At 33.7% G+C, this 15,179-nt stretch overlaps 2 protein-coding genes across 2 annotated transcripts; one reads left to right on the top strand and one right to left on the bottom strand.

Moving 5' to 3' along the window:
- Positions 1-2,275: 2,275 nt before the first annotated feature.
- Positions 2,276-9,808, top strand: LOC123884808 (protein pleiotropic regulatory locus 1-like). The gene is made up of 17 exons (XM_045934025.1): positions 2,276-2,563; positions 2,663-2,687; positions 3,003-3,117; positions 4,192-4,273; positions 4,865-4,927; positions 5,066-5,150; positions 5,821-5,913; positions 6,422-6,485; positions 6,569-6,654; positions 6,758-6,859; positions 6,993-7,076; positions 7,296-7,356; positions 7,461-7,527; positions 7,658-7,735; positions 8,937-9,001; positions 9,172-9,249; positions 9,355-9,808. Exons 1-17 carry the CDS (start codon positions 2,442-2,444, stop codon positions 9,525-9,527), a joined length of 1,443 nt encoding a protein of 480 aa, XP_045789981.1. The 5' UTR covers positions 2,276-2,441; the 3' UTR covers positions 9,528-9,808.
- Positions 9,809-9,970: 162 nt separating this feature from the next.
- Positions 9,971-11,444, bottom strand: LOC123885300 (probable 3-ketoacyl-CoA synthase 21). Its single transcript, XM_045934579.1, has one exon. It carries the CDS (start codon positions 11,409-11,411, stop codon positions 10,047-10,049), a length of 1,365 nt encoding a protein of 454 aa, XP_045790535.1. The 5' UTR covers positions 11,412-11,444; the 3' UTR covers positions 9,971-10,046.
- Between the last annotated feature and the right edge of the window lie 3,735 nt (positions 11,445-15,179).

Raw genomic sequence — 15,179 nt, forward strand, 5'->3', positions numbered from 1 at the left:
TGTTGTGTTGTTCATTGCTTTCCCAAAGAAAGTATGGGCTATGATCACGTGAAAATACTGAAACGCTAGGTTGTGGATTTCAGAACTAAATCTTTCATTCCGAGCAGCATTAGGGTTTCATGTTATAATTCCCCAATAACGTTCAAGTTCCCCTTCCATAAAGCTATCATCCTGGACTCTGGTAAAGGCATCAAGGCCATTAGGGACTCCTAGAAACTCAGCTATGTCACGGTTGTTATAGGTGTAGGTATTATCAAATAGTCGAAAACTAACCAGGCCGCGACGAAGGTGTTGTCCATAGCTGGGGTCGTACTTGAATGAGCTTAGGAACTCTAAAGTCAAGTTACGGTAAATTGGAAGGTTCGAAAAAGCAAAACTCTCCCAGCCTATTTGGTGGATCAAGAACCTAACACTTTCGGAGATACCTAAAGCTACCATGGCGTGGCTATCTGGGACGATGTGAAGCGTCATTTCGCGTTGACGAGGGCTTTGAAGCGTCTTCTCTAGGTGTTACTTCTGAACGAAACAACCATGTTGTCGACCATTTTCTTCTTATTTTTAAAATTAAATCTAAATCTGTTGTTTCAGAAAGAAGTAGTCATATAGGTTAGTGTCGATCAAACAAATTTCAGTTATCGTTTTTATTACAGAATAAAAAAGAAAATAAAATAAAGATAAAATAAAATATGAAAAATGAAACAAGATATATAAAAAAAGAAAAGAAAAATAATGGGTTGCCTACCATGCAGCGCTTTATTTAATAAATTTGTATGAAAATTTTATTTATTTGATTTGATTATTTTTTAAATGTTCAAATAATCTAATCCAAATTGCGTAAAAAAAATAAGGCTTAAATGCAGTTTTGCCCCCCCTGTTTTGATTAAATCGGAATTTTACCCCCCCTGTTTTAAAACGCGGACTTTTACCCCCCCTGTTTTATAATTTGTTGGATTTTGCCCCCCCTAAAATTCTGCTTTCGAGTCACAACTTTAAAGCTTCGCACACAACTCAATTTTGATCAATAATTTACCAAAAGGATACCGAAATGACCGTAATCGAGTTATCTTTCCACATAATCAAACCCCACTGAATTTGGAGTTACAAAGAGAGATTAATTACCGTTTTAGTGAAGGTATGTCCCCCAAAACTTTGCAAAAAATCTGCTTTCGAGTCATAACTTCAAAGCTTCGCATACAACTCAATTTGGATCCATAATTCACCAAACGGCTACCGAAATGACCGTAATCGAGTTATCTTTCCACATAATCAAACCCCGCTGAATTTGGAGTTACAAAGAGAGATTAATTACCGTTTTAGTGAAGGTATGTCCCCCAAAATTTTGCAAAAAATCTGCTTTCGAGTCATAACTTCAAAGCTTCGCATACAACTCAATTTGGATCCATAATTCACCAAACGGCTACCGAAATGACCGTAATCGAGTTATCTTTCCACATAATCAAACCCCGCTGAATTTGGAGTTACAAAGAGAGATTAATTACCGTTTTAGTGAAGGTATGTCCCCCAAAATTCTGCAAAAAATCTGCTTTCGAGTCACAACTTCAAAGCTTCGCATACAACTCAATTTGGATCCATAATTCACCAAACGGCTACCAAAATGACCGTAATCGAGTTAGCTTTCCACAGAATCAAACCCCACTAAATTTGGAGTTACAGAGAGAGATTAATTACCGTTTTAGTGAAGGTCTGTCCAATTACTAATTCTGCAGAAATCTACTTGTGATCTTCAAATTCAACATCGTCTACCGAACACATCGTAACTCCAAATTCGACGAAATTGAAATGCCAACAAGGGTAATTTCGTTAGATTTCCATACATGTAAATAGTATTAAAAAATGAGCTACAGGGTGAGAGGAATGACGAAAATATCAGTAGTAGTTTCATACGATAATTAATTTGAACAGACCTTCACTAAAACAGTAATTAATCTCTCTCTGTAACTCCAAATTTAGTGGAGTTTCATTATGTGGAAAACTAACTCGATTGCGGTCGTTTCGGTACCAGTTTGGTGAATTATTGATCTAAATTGAGTTATGTGCGAAGCTTTGAACTTGAGGCTCAGAAGCAGATTTTGTGCAAAATTTTGGTGGGGGCAAAATCCAACAAATTATAAAATAGGGGGGGTAAAATTCCGCATTTTAAAATAGGGGGGTAAAATTCCGCATTTTTCAAAATAGGGGGGTAAAACTGCATTTAAGCCATAAAATAATCTAATCCAAATATATACTCGTATATTTTATGATTTTTGATTCCCCACCAAATCAATTTTATTTGATTGATTTATTTTTCCATAAATTCATCCGAAGCAGAGAGCGTAGTTGTTTTGGTTTCGTTCCCATTATCACTACCCTCTCTCACTGTGTTCAAATCCTTCACTGGGAAACAAACCCTAAAACTTCATCACCTTCAATACGTCGTCGTAATGGAGGCTGTTGAACCAGTTGAACCACAATCACTCAAGAAGCTTAGTTTCAAGTCCCTTAAACGTGCCCTCGATCTGTTCTCTCCACTTCATCAACAACTCGCTCCTCCCGATCCCGAAAGGTTCAATTTTCCCCCTCATCTTTTTATAAATTTCACTTTTTTTTTACATTCTCAATGCTTATTCTAGTTTACTTACGCCTTTTTTTCATTATCTTGCAGCAAGAAAATTCGTGTTAATTACAAGGTTAGTTTTTATCTTAATTAAGGTTTTACTTGATTTGAGTTTTGTTAATTATAATTTTGTTATCTTAATTCCCTTGAATTGATTAAGAAGCGATGTGAATTGTATAAATTTTGAATTTTGAATAGTTTAATGGGTATGCTCTGTCGGTGTAAATTAATTTTACACTGACATCCATCAGAAAAAGGCATTTTTTTCATGTCATAGAATTGGCAGAATATACATTACATAAGTTGTCTAGGGTTATAAAGTTCCTTGTTTTGTGTGATTTTTGTGAACTTATGAAGTTATGCTAATGTGGTTTGTAATGAAAATTAGGTAAATGCTGAGTATGGTGGAATTAAAAGCACTGCTCAACCTCCGCAACAGACGAATTCTGCTACAAAGAATCAGTCTCAACAAGCAGGGTCTTCTAATATGCTTGCTCTTCCGGGTATGAATATGCTACTAGTAATAGTTATTGTCTTGGTATATGGATATGATTATGTAGTTGGTGGAATATTGATGAATTGGCTTCTGGGTCGTTATGGTTTCTCAGCATCTTTTTGCTTATGTGGTTAACATTAGGCTTCTTGTTACATTGCCGTTATGTATTACATCAGTGCAAGTGTAATATTGTTGAGTTTTTCTCTGGGTTTGAATTTGTAGTAGTGTAAGTTTTTATTAGGCAGAGTAAGTGTTTCGTATATCTGTTTATGGAAACTTTTGTTACATGCTTTTGAGGGTAAAATGTATCGGCTTATGTAGACCTTAAGTCCCACGACCAAGGTTTTAAATAACAGTCATGGTGACATATGTAGTGGCGAATTGCGACTAATGCGGTATGCGGTATCAATTATGGTTCTAGAGACAAAAAATCTTATTTTTAATGCCCATATCGCAGTCGCGGACCTTTTGTTAAAACCTTGCTCAGGATGACTACTTCTTATGTGGGAAGGGCTGCAGAAGACAAGATCACAAACTTCAAATTTACGTCGTTTTTATGTGACTTCACTGTTAAAATTGTTCATAACTGCTAATAATTTTAACAATAGTTTTTTTAGAATGCCAACTCTTCTATGTTCCTTTTTACACAATTCTCCAATCTTTTTTTGAAATGGCCAAAGTCAGTAATTAGTTGTTAATGTTAGTATTTCTCCTTCACCAGGACTTGAACCCAGGTCCTTTTACACCTTAACATCTTTAACCCTTAGCTCAAACCAGATGAACCTAGATTTTTCTTTTCTTTTATTATGATGTTATGACAAACACATTTAGATTTTGGCCTTCAATAATATCAGTTTGATATGTCGCCTAGTGTATTATGTCATTCCTTGTAATGTTTATTTTAGGTTGGTTAGCTCTCTTTAAAATTCTGCCCTATCCCAAAATGTTTTCTGCCCTTTATTTGGAGTTTTGATATGGTATCTTATTTCAGCATTTTCCATGTAATTATTATTTAGAATTTAAGAAAACCTTGGTGTATGTCTAAACTGTTGCTATTGTTCATTATGTATTATATTGACAGGTCCAGGAGATTCCAAAGATCTCCAGAAAGGAGGGGTCCAAAATGCTTTGGTTGTTGGTCCATCTATGCCATCCACTGCTGCGTAAGTATTTTTATCTTTAATTTTGTACACATGTTGGCTAGGTACAATCTTTTACTCGCAAATAATCAGTTTGGGTCGTGGTTATCAGATTTTTGATTCTTAACTTGTCAGTTTTTATGATTATATTCTGACCTATTAGATACAGTTGGGATTTGCATCCTATGTTCGTCTTGCAAAAGCTTATTAATGAATCATGTGGTGTTCAGTATTCCAAAATATTGTTTGAAGAGCGTATTTGGCTTTCAATATTTTATGAAACCATTTACTATGTAAACGTGATAGAAGATTGCAGAAATTGTTAGAAGTTTGCTACGGTGTAGCATTTTATTTTCAACAAAAGAAAATAAATGGATTCCTTGCCTTGGAAAATATTCTGTTCCATTTTATCCTTTCTTGTGTTTTGATATTTTTTGTACATCCATAGATTTTTATACAAAATCTTGAAATCATTTTTCATTACTATTCCGTGCTTCAGCAGAAAGGAACACCATATGTTCCAAATGAAACATATATTATGTCACATGCAGAACATGCAAATTTTTCAAACAGCTGTTATTTACTACTGGCTCTTATGTTTTTGTTTCTTTACAGGAATGGTCATGGTTTCCAGGGCAAGAGTACAGTAGTTGTTTCTACCTCTGGCTCATCTGAAAGGTTCTGGCTTTCTCTCGATGCCTTTATATTTTAAAATTTTATCTCAATACACTTTTTGTTGGTTCAGCACACCATCTTCTGTTTTTGCTCAATACCTTTGACCTTTTTGACTAAACTGTTGTAGTTTCTATATTACAGGAATTTCTCAACATCTGCTTTGATGGAAAGAATGCCAAGTAAATGGCCACGACCTGATTGGCATGCACCATGGAAAAACTACAGGGTGAGAACTACTTGACCACTATTTTAACTATTTAATGTTAAATAAATGGCTTTAGCCACTTAGGGTTTGCTCTTTTTCATTCTCAGATTATGTAAACCAAAACAAATGTAGTTAGGGATGCCTGGTGAACTAGCTAGTAGTTTAGTCAAGGAACCTGTTTAGTTCCATCATCCTATTGCAGTCATTTTCTTACCACCCGTGCAAGGTTACCTTGGATTAGTTACATTCAGAATTTCAATTTGTCTACTGGATTTGGATCAATATCTTGTTTTTAAGTGCTTAGCAAAATTTTGTTCTGGATAATAACGAGAGAGAAGTCTGTGTTGGCATCCACTAGTATACCACTCCGTAGTAAAAGTGAACTATTTTTAAAATCCATTTAATGCATAGAACTGGTAATGCTTTACAGCAAATAGGAGTGCTATTTCCAAGCATTTGTAGTTCTACCCTACATCGCAAATTTCAATTTTAAAACTTGGCTATTCACACGCTGCCATTATATCCAAAATAATGCCATTATATCCAAAATAATTAGTTTGTGTTTGCTAATGTCGTAATTCTTTCATTCTAATCAGCTCCGGCTTACATAATTTTTCTGAAATCCTTTTAAACTATAATACTTCTGATATAATTTTAGCTGAGAATTTTAACCATGATTTATTTTCTGTAGGTCATCAGTGGTCACTTAGGATGGGTGAGATCTGTTGCAGTTGATCCCAGTAATACATGGTTTGCTACTGGTTCTGCAGATCGAACTATCAAGGTATTTGATTACAAAATGCACTTCATAGTTGCTTGTTTTGAGAAGGCATGTAGATAAGATGGAAAACTTGACTATCCATGTTGAATTGTTGATTCTGTGGGTTGCTTTCTTTCTTTGCAATTTAATCTGAAAGAACTGTCTTTTTTAAGTATCTAGTGCAGTAACCTGTGCCATGTGCGGTGTATGTTTGGCTTGTTAACTGCTTCATATGCCTATTCCTTTTGTTAAATTACTTTCATATTCAAGTTTCTACTTATTTTGTTGAATATTATAAATGAAGTTTCTTTGTCTTCTTTGTTCTAGAGTTATTCTACTTTTTTTTTTTAAATATTAATTAATTTTAAATATTGACTCATTATTATCATATATTTGCTATAAACTGAAGCTGTGAACTTTGAAATAGTTTATTAACTTATTCATGTGGAGTTGTTTATAATTGTTTTCTGTCCTATCTATCTATCTATTCAAATCTTTGGATTTTTTTTTTATAAGTTGTTCATTTGGGCAGATATGGGACTTGGCAAGTGGTGTTCTAAAACTCACATTAACAGGTCACATCGAACAAGTAAGAGGTGAGAAGCCAAGGTATAAATATTTAATAGTAGTGGCATTTATTGTGAACTGGGTTAATACTAACAGCGTGCTTTCTCTACAGGCCTTGCTATTAGCAACAGACATACTTACATGTTTTCTGCTGGTGACGATAAACAAGTTAAATGTTGGGATCTTGAACAGAACAAGGTCAAATCCCTATTTCAGTATTTGTTTTGTTGGTGAATATTTCAGAAATTACTGAACTCATCAAATGTCTAGCCACTAAAGCATGTTATGTTATTTTATATAGGTTATTAGGTCTTATCATGGTCATCTGAGTGGTGTTTACTGCTTGGCTATTCATCCCACAATTGACATTTTACTTACCGGAGGACGTGATTCTGTCTGCCGGGTATGGACTTTGTTGATTTAGTTACTTGCTGGTATATTTAGATTTAGGTGGAAGCAATACCTTCTGCTTGTCTATTTCTAATTTTTTTAAGGAAATAGAAATGTGATCACTCTGCTTGGTGCTAAACTTTCAGGTCTGGGACATACGTAGTAAAGTGCAGGCTCATGCTTTTGCAGGTCATGAGAATACTGTCTGCTCTGTCTTTACACGGCCAACGGTATGCACATTTTCCCTCTGTTGTCTATATTTTTTATTTTTCAAACTGGCATGTCAGTTTTCTGTGTGGTTTAGTTGCACTACAGGTTCTTTGATATGATAAATGCATACACATTTCAGCATTCAAATGCAGCTTTGAAACATGTCTTAATATAGTCTTATACTTTGAAACCCTTTTTCCTTACTTTCGGGGACTTATTCTGCTCATTGTTGTTAATAGGACCCTCAAGTTGTCACAGGTTCTCATGATTCTACAATCAAGATGTGGGACCTTAGATATGGTAATTTATTGTTTGTTTTCCTCTGTTTGTGCTGTGATTATATGCACTTGAATTGATTCCTGTATGTTTTTTGTACCTATCTTACATACAACGCGTTCATGCAGGCAAAACAATGCTAACTCTTACGAACCATAAAAAGTCTGTTCGAGCAATGGCTCCACATCCGAAAGAGTATGTGTTCAATATCAGTTGATTGTTTGAGAACGATAAACTGTTTAACTATGGTTGATTTTTTTTAAAAAAATTCCTTTGTTATTTTATTGTCTTCTCAGTCTCACCCCTTTTTCTTTGTTGTCTGCAGGCAAGCTTTTGCATCTGCATCGGCTGATAATATTAAAAAGTTCACCCTTCCAAGAGGAGAATTTTGCCACAATATGCTGTGAGTTCATAAACTTATTCTTATCAAACTAGTGTGATTAGGGGGATCATTAACTTTTAGCTTTACTGTTTATGGTAGAAGAGAGAAAAGTGAAAATGGACCGTAATCGTAACCTGTTATTGAAATGAATCTAAAAGAAAAGATTATGTAGATTCTCAGACTCGGGTATATATAGATTGTAGAGACTATGCTACTAAATAAAGAGCTGTAACCAAACCAACTGAGTTGCTTTCTGTTAGTTACAGATCAATATTTTAGGATAAGCTAAGTTTCTAATGAAACTAGTAATTAAACATAAAACTGAAAATATACAAGCTGCAACTAGTGCGAATGCTAGAAAACAGATAAGGCTAGATAATAAACAAAAGTGAATGTGTAGAAAGGGGAATTTTAACCGGGCATCTCTATACTCCAATACTCTCCCCCCTTCAAGCTAAAAGAGGGTGTGATCCGTTGAGAATTTGAGGGCCGCACATTTTTAGCTTGGATCACAAACAGTGAATCTGGAGGTGGAGAAAGCCTTGGCCCTTAGTGAGATGATGTGCTAAGACATAACTTGAATAAGCTTGCTGAACAGCTTTTTTCAGACAAAAATAGAGTTTGGAGAGTTAAGGCAAACTTCCCTCCTGGCCAAACTTCAGGTTACGAGGGCCCCCTTTCCCTAAGAATTGGAGAGTTGAGACAAAAATAGAGTTTGGAGACCACACAACAGAATTAATGAAATGTTACTAACTAGTAAACATAGAATTGAAACCATACAAGCTGCAACTAATACAAATGCCAGGAAACAAAGAAGGATATTATTAGCTGAGCATCTCTACACTCCAATATTAATAAAGAATTAGATAGTTTTCAGTGAGATAAATCACAAAAACACGAACAATTTGTATTTGTCTGTTAGTTGTCTATAATTAATATGGGTTTGTCTAACATGTGCAATATTGCACATGTTAAAGTAACCAAAAGTAGTAAGTATTTATTGAAAAACAACAATTATTTATTAAAAGTTATATATTTAATATAAAATTCACAATTTTCAATGCAAACTTACTATTTTGAATTTCTTAACATGTGCAAAGTTGCACATGATAGAAAAACCCAATTAATATTCATGTTCAAGTGATACTGCTTCAAAGAAATCAGTTATAGAAATATGGTTTTATAGTAATTAATGCATTTTCATTATTTGTTGTATGTGCAGCTCTCAACAGAAAACTATTATCAATGCAATGGCTGTCAATGAGGAGGGTGTTATGGTTACCGGAGGTATATGCCTATAACTTAATAAAATTCTGTTGCTGATTATGTTTGATGGAATAAATTAAATTAATCCTTGTCCTAGTTTTTCATGATCATGTAATAAGGGATTAAAGTTCCCTAATATTGACTTGTCATACGGAATTCAACTATATGCTAATTTATATTTTCCTGTTCAGGTGACAATGGCAGTATGTGGTTCTGGGATTGGAAGAGCGGTCATAATTTCCAGCAATCCCAAACAATTGTACAACCTGGTATGCATATTAGACTGTGCTTTTACATGTTCAGATTGATGCTATTACACAAGATTGACAAGCATATTAATTGTTCTTATCTGTTTCCGTCTTTCCCTTTTACAGGTTCACTGGATAGTGAAGCTGGTATTTATGCTTTAACCTATGATATCACGGGTACGAGGCTTATATCATGTGAAGCCGACAAAACAATAAAAATGTGGAAAGAAGATGAAAATGCCACTCAAGAAACACATCCCCTTAACTTCAGGCCTCCTAAAGACATCCGCCGATTCTAGTTATGCGGTCCTCATTTTGATTAGATGTGCTGTTACTTGAAGGTCTTGATGTACAACTAATTTATACCATTGTACCATTGTACCATTGTACTTAACCTTTTTAACACACTTCTCATCATATTTGTACCATTGTACTTGCATAAAGATTATTACTTCTTAGATTCATATGTATTTCAATAGTTTTGCAATTCAGTTTAGTGAATACACTACAAAACCCTCAAAACACAAAAAAAAAAGTAAGACATGTATGGTTTGTGATATTGCTTGTCTAATTTTCTGCAGTGTCCTGAGTTCATTTTTTCAAGCAAAGTTTTATAGTCTAAAATATTATCTTTCAAGCAAATAACTTAAGGAAAAATTCAGTTGTAAATATGCATTTTTTTAAACAAAATCAATACTTCTATAATTAATTATAATACATTCTGAATCATTTTTGCAGGGTTACAATCTTTTTTGTTACACTTCTATGCAAATCAAACTAAGTCCAAGAAAGAACAACAAAATGTGTTCATAATTTCATCAGTTTGTTTCCAAAATATCTACCGGGTATGAGTGAATTGTGTCCCTCCATGCAGTGTAAATATCAGGCTTAACATCACCTAGACATTTCCACACTGCACTGTTACACTTGAATCCACTTCCAAAGGCAATTTGCCACACTCTATCACCACATTTCATCCTCCCTTTTGCTTCTATGTAAGACAACTCATACCAAATTGAAGAAGATGAAGTGTTTCCAAATCTGTAAAGAGCCATTTGTGATGGCTCAACATCTTGTTTCCTTAGCTTCAAGTTTTTCTCAATAGCTTGTATAACAGCTCTTCCTCCTGAATGTATGCAGAAATGCTCGAAAGCCTTGTTAAATTTCGGAGTATATATGCTTGTGCTTCTTCTACTCCATAGTTTATAATAAATAATTGAAATTACATATAGGAATTGCTCTCTCCATGGCAAAACCAATGGTCCTAATGAAACAATATTTTTCTTCAACACATCTCCACAAATATTGACTATGTTCTTCGATATCGATATACCTTCTTTGTTATCTGAATCCACATCTTGGTATACACATGCATAAGATTGATCATCATATGCATTGATTGTTCTAACAATATGTTTTAGCTCATACTTTGCTTTATGCTTATCATGAACCCTACTAGACATCAATATAGCTGATCCTCCCATTCTGAATAGACAATTTGTTAGTAGCATAGATGGAACTTTACCTGTGTACCAATTTAAACTAAGTGTCTCTGTGCTTACTATTAAAGCCAATGAGTTTCTATGAACTCTCAACAAGTCTTTTGCAAGACTAACAGCTATAATTCCAGCACTGCATCCCATACCTGATAAATGGAAGCTCTTAATGTTGCTTCTCATCTTGAACTTGTTAACCACCATGGTACTAAGACAAGGTGTAGGACAGAAAATGCTACTGTTAGTTATTAAAATGTCGATGGCTTTTGGGTTGATTTTTGTTTTTTGCAAAAGATCTTTTACTGCTGAAAACATTATTAATTCAGCTTCTTCAAGTGCAAAGGTAAGAGCTTTAACTTTTGGTATTTGAGCTAGTGATTGAGGAATGGCTGTTTCATCACTGAATCCTGATTTTGCATTGATTTTGCTATGGAAATCAACAGCTTCTTGTTCCATTTCATCAAAAAAATTATTCTCTTCAAACATGGCTTTAGGTATTCTATAAGAACTTGGAGGACAAAAACAGTTAAAATCTATCAAATAAATGTGTACTTTTCTTCTACGTGCAAAGTAAAAGGTTGCTAAACCTACTAACAAAAGTACCACAAAAAGATGCTTTGATGATACATTAGTGTTCATAAGCTGTATAAGAACTTCCAATAAGGAATACAAAGTGTAAGGTTCCATTATTGTACAAGTTGTGGAAGTTAATTTGTTTTGGCTAGCATTTTTTTTAGGTATGTGAGGTTGATATTTTATGTCATGATTATATGGACTTAGAAATTGAGGTGATGATCATGATGGATGAATGTCTTGGCATGAGAGAGTCCAATGGGAAAAGAAAAGAGAAAAATGTGGAAGGAAATGAGCATTCTTTTAGTGCTTTCCTAAATTGTGGCATTATCTTTCCTAGCTTGACATGTATATCCTCTCACGCAAAGAGTTCTTTTTTTTTTTAGGCTAACTTTTTTGTCCATCTTAAAATTAACTTGTGAATTACATTTTCTTATCTTTCTAGTTGTTTTTCTAATGTGACTTTCTACAATGTTACTTGAAGGAGAGAAATCCTCTTAGTTGAGAGTTTTTTTTTTTTTTGACTTACTCTTAGTTGAGAGTTAGTAGACCATTTATGTAGATGAATCAAGGTGGTTTAAACAATTAATTAGAATGATAGGATATATTTGTAATTTGCACCTCATGAGGGTAAAACTTCTAGTTTGACTTTGTACCAAACTAGATGTGGCAACACATTTGGTAATAAAAAGGTTTGGAAAAATCGGTAAACAACTTGATCCTCAACAATGCTTCTAGTTGAAGAAGGTCTAAAGAGGCAAAGTATGAACACTCACAATGCTTTGGTAGGTAGAATAAAAAATACTCAGTGTAAATTAAGTTCTCAAGTTTACCGAGGTAAATCTCATTATGATATGTGAATCAAGTCCTCGAGGGTACTCATTACTCAACACCCAATAAAAGATACACAATTTTCTACTCTTACACCTCATCAGTAGTTTAGATTTCACATAGTTATTGTGCTAATGTAGTAACTGTTAGACCATCTTCAATGGTGTAGTACCTATTAGGTACTCATGGTACTTATTAGGTACTACCATTGGAGCACAACACATTTTAGTACCTAATAGGTACCACTTCTAATATAAGAACTCTCTCTCTTCTTTTTATGGGACCCACTTTATTTAATATATTCAAAAAAATTTAATTTGGCAATATTATTTTAAATTAAATTTCAAATTTTAATGATGTGGAGTTATTGATGGGACCAATTTTAGAACTTTTTAAGAAATGCTCCATTAGAGAGGTTGAGTACCTATTAGGTACTATTATTAAAAAAATAATAAATTGATGATGTGTCTATGTGGGACCATTTAAGTACTCAAAAATGGAGTGCTCCATTGTGGATGCTCTTATAGATCACCGATGGAAAATGAATTGATGAGATTGAAAACTGTGTATAACTACGTGGAAGAAGTAGTAGCTACAATAGGAAATCCAAATCCCTCATTCTCTTACTAACTTGAACATGTTTATCACCTCCTCCGCTACAACGATATGCTCCATAAAGAAGGAGAGAGCTTGGAGATATACTCCATTTAAAACCCTAACATAACTCTTAAATTAAGTATTGGACCTAACTCATCCTTATAAAATCGGCTTGTAAGATGAAGATTACTTCTACTATATAAACACATATTCATGTCATCTCACAACCGATGTGAGACTTCTTAACATTAAGCTGTGTCTCTCTCACCACCAACTTTCAAACTCTGCTTCAAAACAAAAGTAAGAAAAATACTAAAACAATCATATCACCCTCTCACTTCTTACAGAAATAATTAAACTCACCCTCCCATATTCATCACCCTCCTCCCTTCCAATATCGACCCCGGTCAGCTATAGCAAGTTCCTATAAATATATTTAGTCCTTATAAAATATTCATTTTTTGGTTAAAAGATTTTTTTTTTTGTCTTTTATGTTACTTTTAAGTTTTGAATAATTAACCAACTTCATCTTTGAATTTTCACTCACAATCATCGTCCCTTAATTTTTTTAAAATTATAAACCTTAGATAATTTAATTTTTAAGTACTTTTTGTTTTATTTCTGTTTGTTATAGCTTATTTTAGAAAAAAAAATCACTTTTTTATAAAAATAATCACTTTTAATTGTTTTGCATCTGTTTGTTATAGATTTTTAAAATAATCAGAAGCTAAAAATAATTAGAAAACAGCTAAAAATGAGAAGCTACTAAGAGTAGCTTATAAAATAATAGATTTTTTTTAGAGGAGAGAGAAAAGAAATGTTAAAATAAGAAAGTTATTTGTAATTAAAAAAATCACTTTTATAAGTTGTATCCAAACAAATTAAAGATTATTTTATTTAAAAAAAGTGATTTTTATTATAATAAACAAACACAAAGTAAATTCAACTTTTCTAAAAATTTCTAAAAACTAATATCTAAATTATTTTACATCAAAATCACTATTTTTTTTAATCTGTAACAAACGGACCTTAATCTTGAAGTTATAAACATTTGACTTTTTTTTTTAACCAAGACATTGAGCCCAAGTGGTTAATGAACTCCCCCTAAGACGAATCTTTCGGGAGAACTCGAATTCGATTCTTAGTGCCAAACATGGATGAGGTTTTACTTTTCATCTTAAACCACGATGACATGTTTGTTGCAATGTTTTTGATCATTAAGAAATAATAATTTAGTTCAAGTTGTTATTTATGATACATTATACTTTGTACATGTTAAAACAACATACAAGATTGATTATGAAAACAGAACTTTGATAAAATAGAAGGATTAAGAAAATTAGAACTGATATTCTCTGAGTACTTTGATATAATTTTGTATTAACATTAGAAGTTTAGAACATTAGACCTAGCATCCTCCCCGAGTAATTTGATAAAACATTAGAACTTTGATAGAAGTACATCTTTTTTTTTTTTTTTTTTACAAGCTTTAGCGGTGTCATCAATCACAAGAATTGAATTAAGATTATCTTGTGTAATTGTTGCGTACATCCATTGAAGGACGACTGCAGGCGATTCCAAAGGTTAAGATAATTGGCTTTGATTGCAGCCGTTGTTTGTCTAGCCGTCTCATCGGTAGGAGGAACAATGTAATCAAGAATGTTATGGACATGTGCTTGAACTTTGAATAGGGCTGCCGAAGAGAGGTGGTGGCTTGAATCATTGTCCAAAGTTACTCGAATAATGGATTTCATGTTGCTTATTTCAAAGCCCGAGTGAAATTTCGAAGGTTGGGGTGAGAAATTGCCAATCACGACATTGTTGTTTGGTGATTCAATCATCGATGGAGGTTAGCGGACGTGGAGGGAGAGATGAAGGTGTGCGGCGCAACTAGGAGGGAGAGATGATGGTTTGCAGCGCAGCAAGAATAGGAGCATTTTGATACTTTGTGTACCTTAATGAATAATATTTCCTAGATATGTACAGATTCTATCTCTAACAACAATTGCTATTTTCACAATAATAACTGCTATTTTCTTGATATAGTCCATCACAAACAATTGCTAATTTGAATAAGCTAAACTCAAAAGATACCAACTTGATATTATTATTAAATATAAGGGGTACACTAAAAAAAATTATTGCATGTAATAAACATCATTCCTTTTGTAATAATTGGCAGTGGCAATAATTTACTTGGTGGTCAGCATGAAGTGAACCCAGAAGCACAGCTACTACAGTTTATAGTTAACCCAGATGCACGTTTAGAAGCAGCTACATGGCCTAAACATTCGACCGAGTCATTCCTCTTTGGTATGGATGCAGCTGCAGGAACTTCTTGTCCTTCTAGATTCAATACAATAGCTACATTTTTTCCCTGAGTTCACTGCAAGTGATTGTTACGCTGTCTTTGAGTTCACTTCATCAATAGATGCCGCCATATAATGATTATTA

The sequence above is a fragment of the Trifolium pratense genome, linkage group LG5 (assembly GCF_020283565.1).
Source record: "Trifolium pratense cultivar HEN17-A07 linkage group LG5, ARS_RC_1.1, whole genome shotgun sequence".
Lineage (NCBI taxonomy): Eukaryota > Viridiplantae > Streptophyta > Magnoliopsida > Fabales > Fabaceae > Trifolium > Trifolium pratense.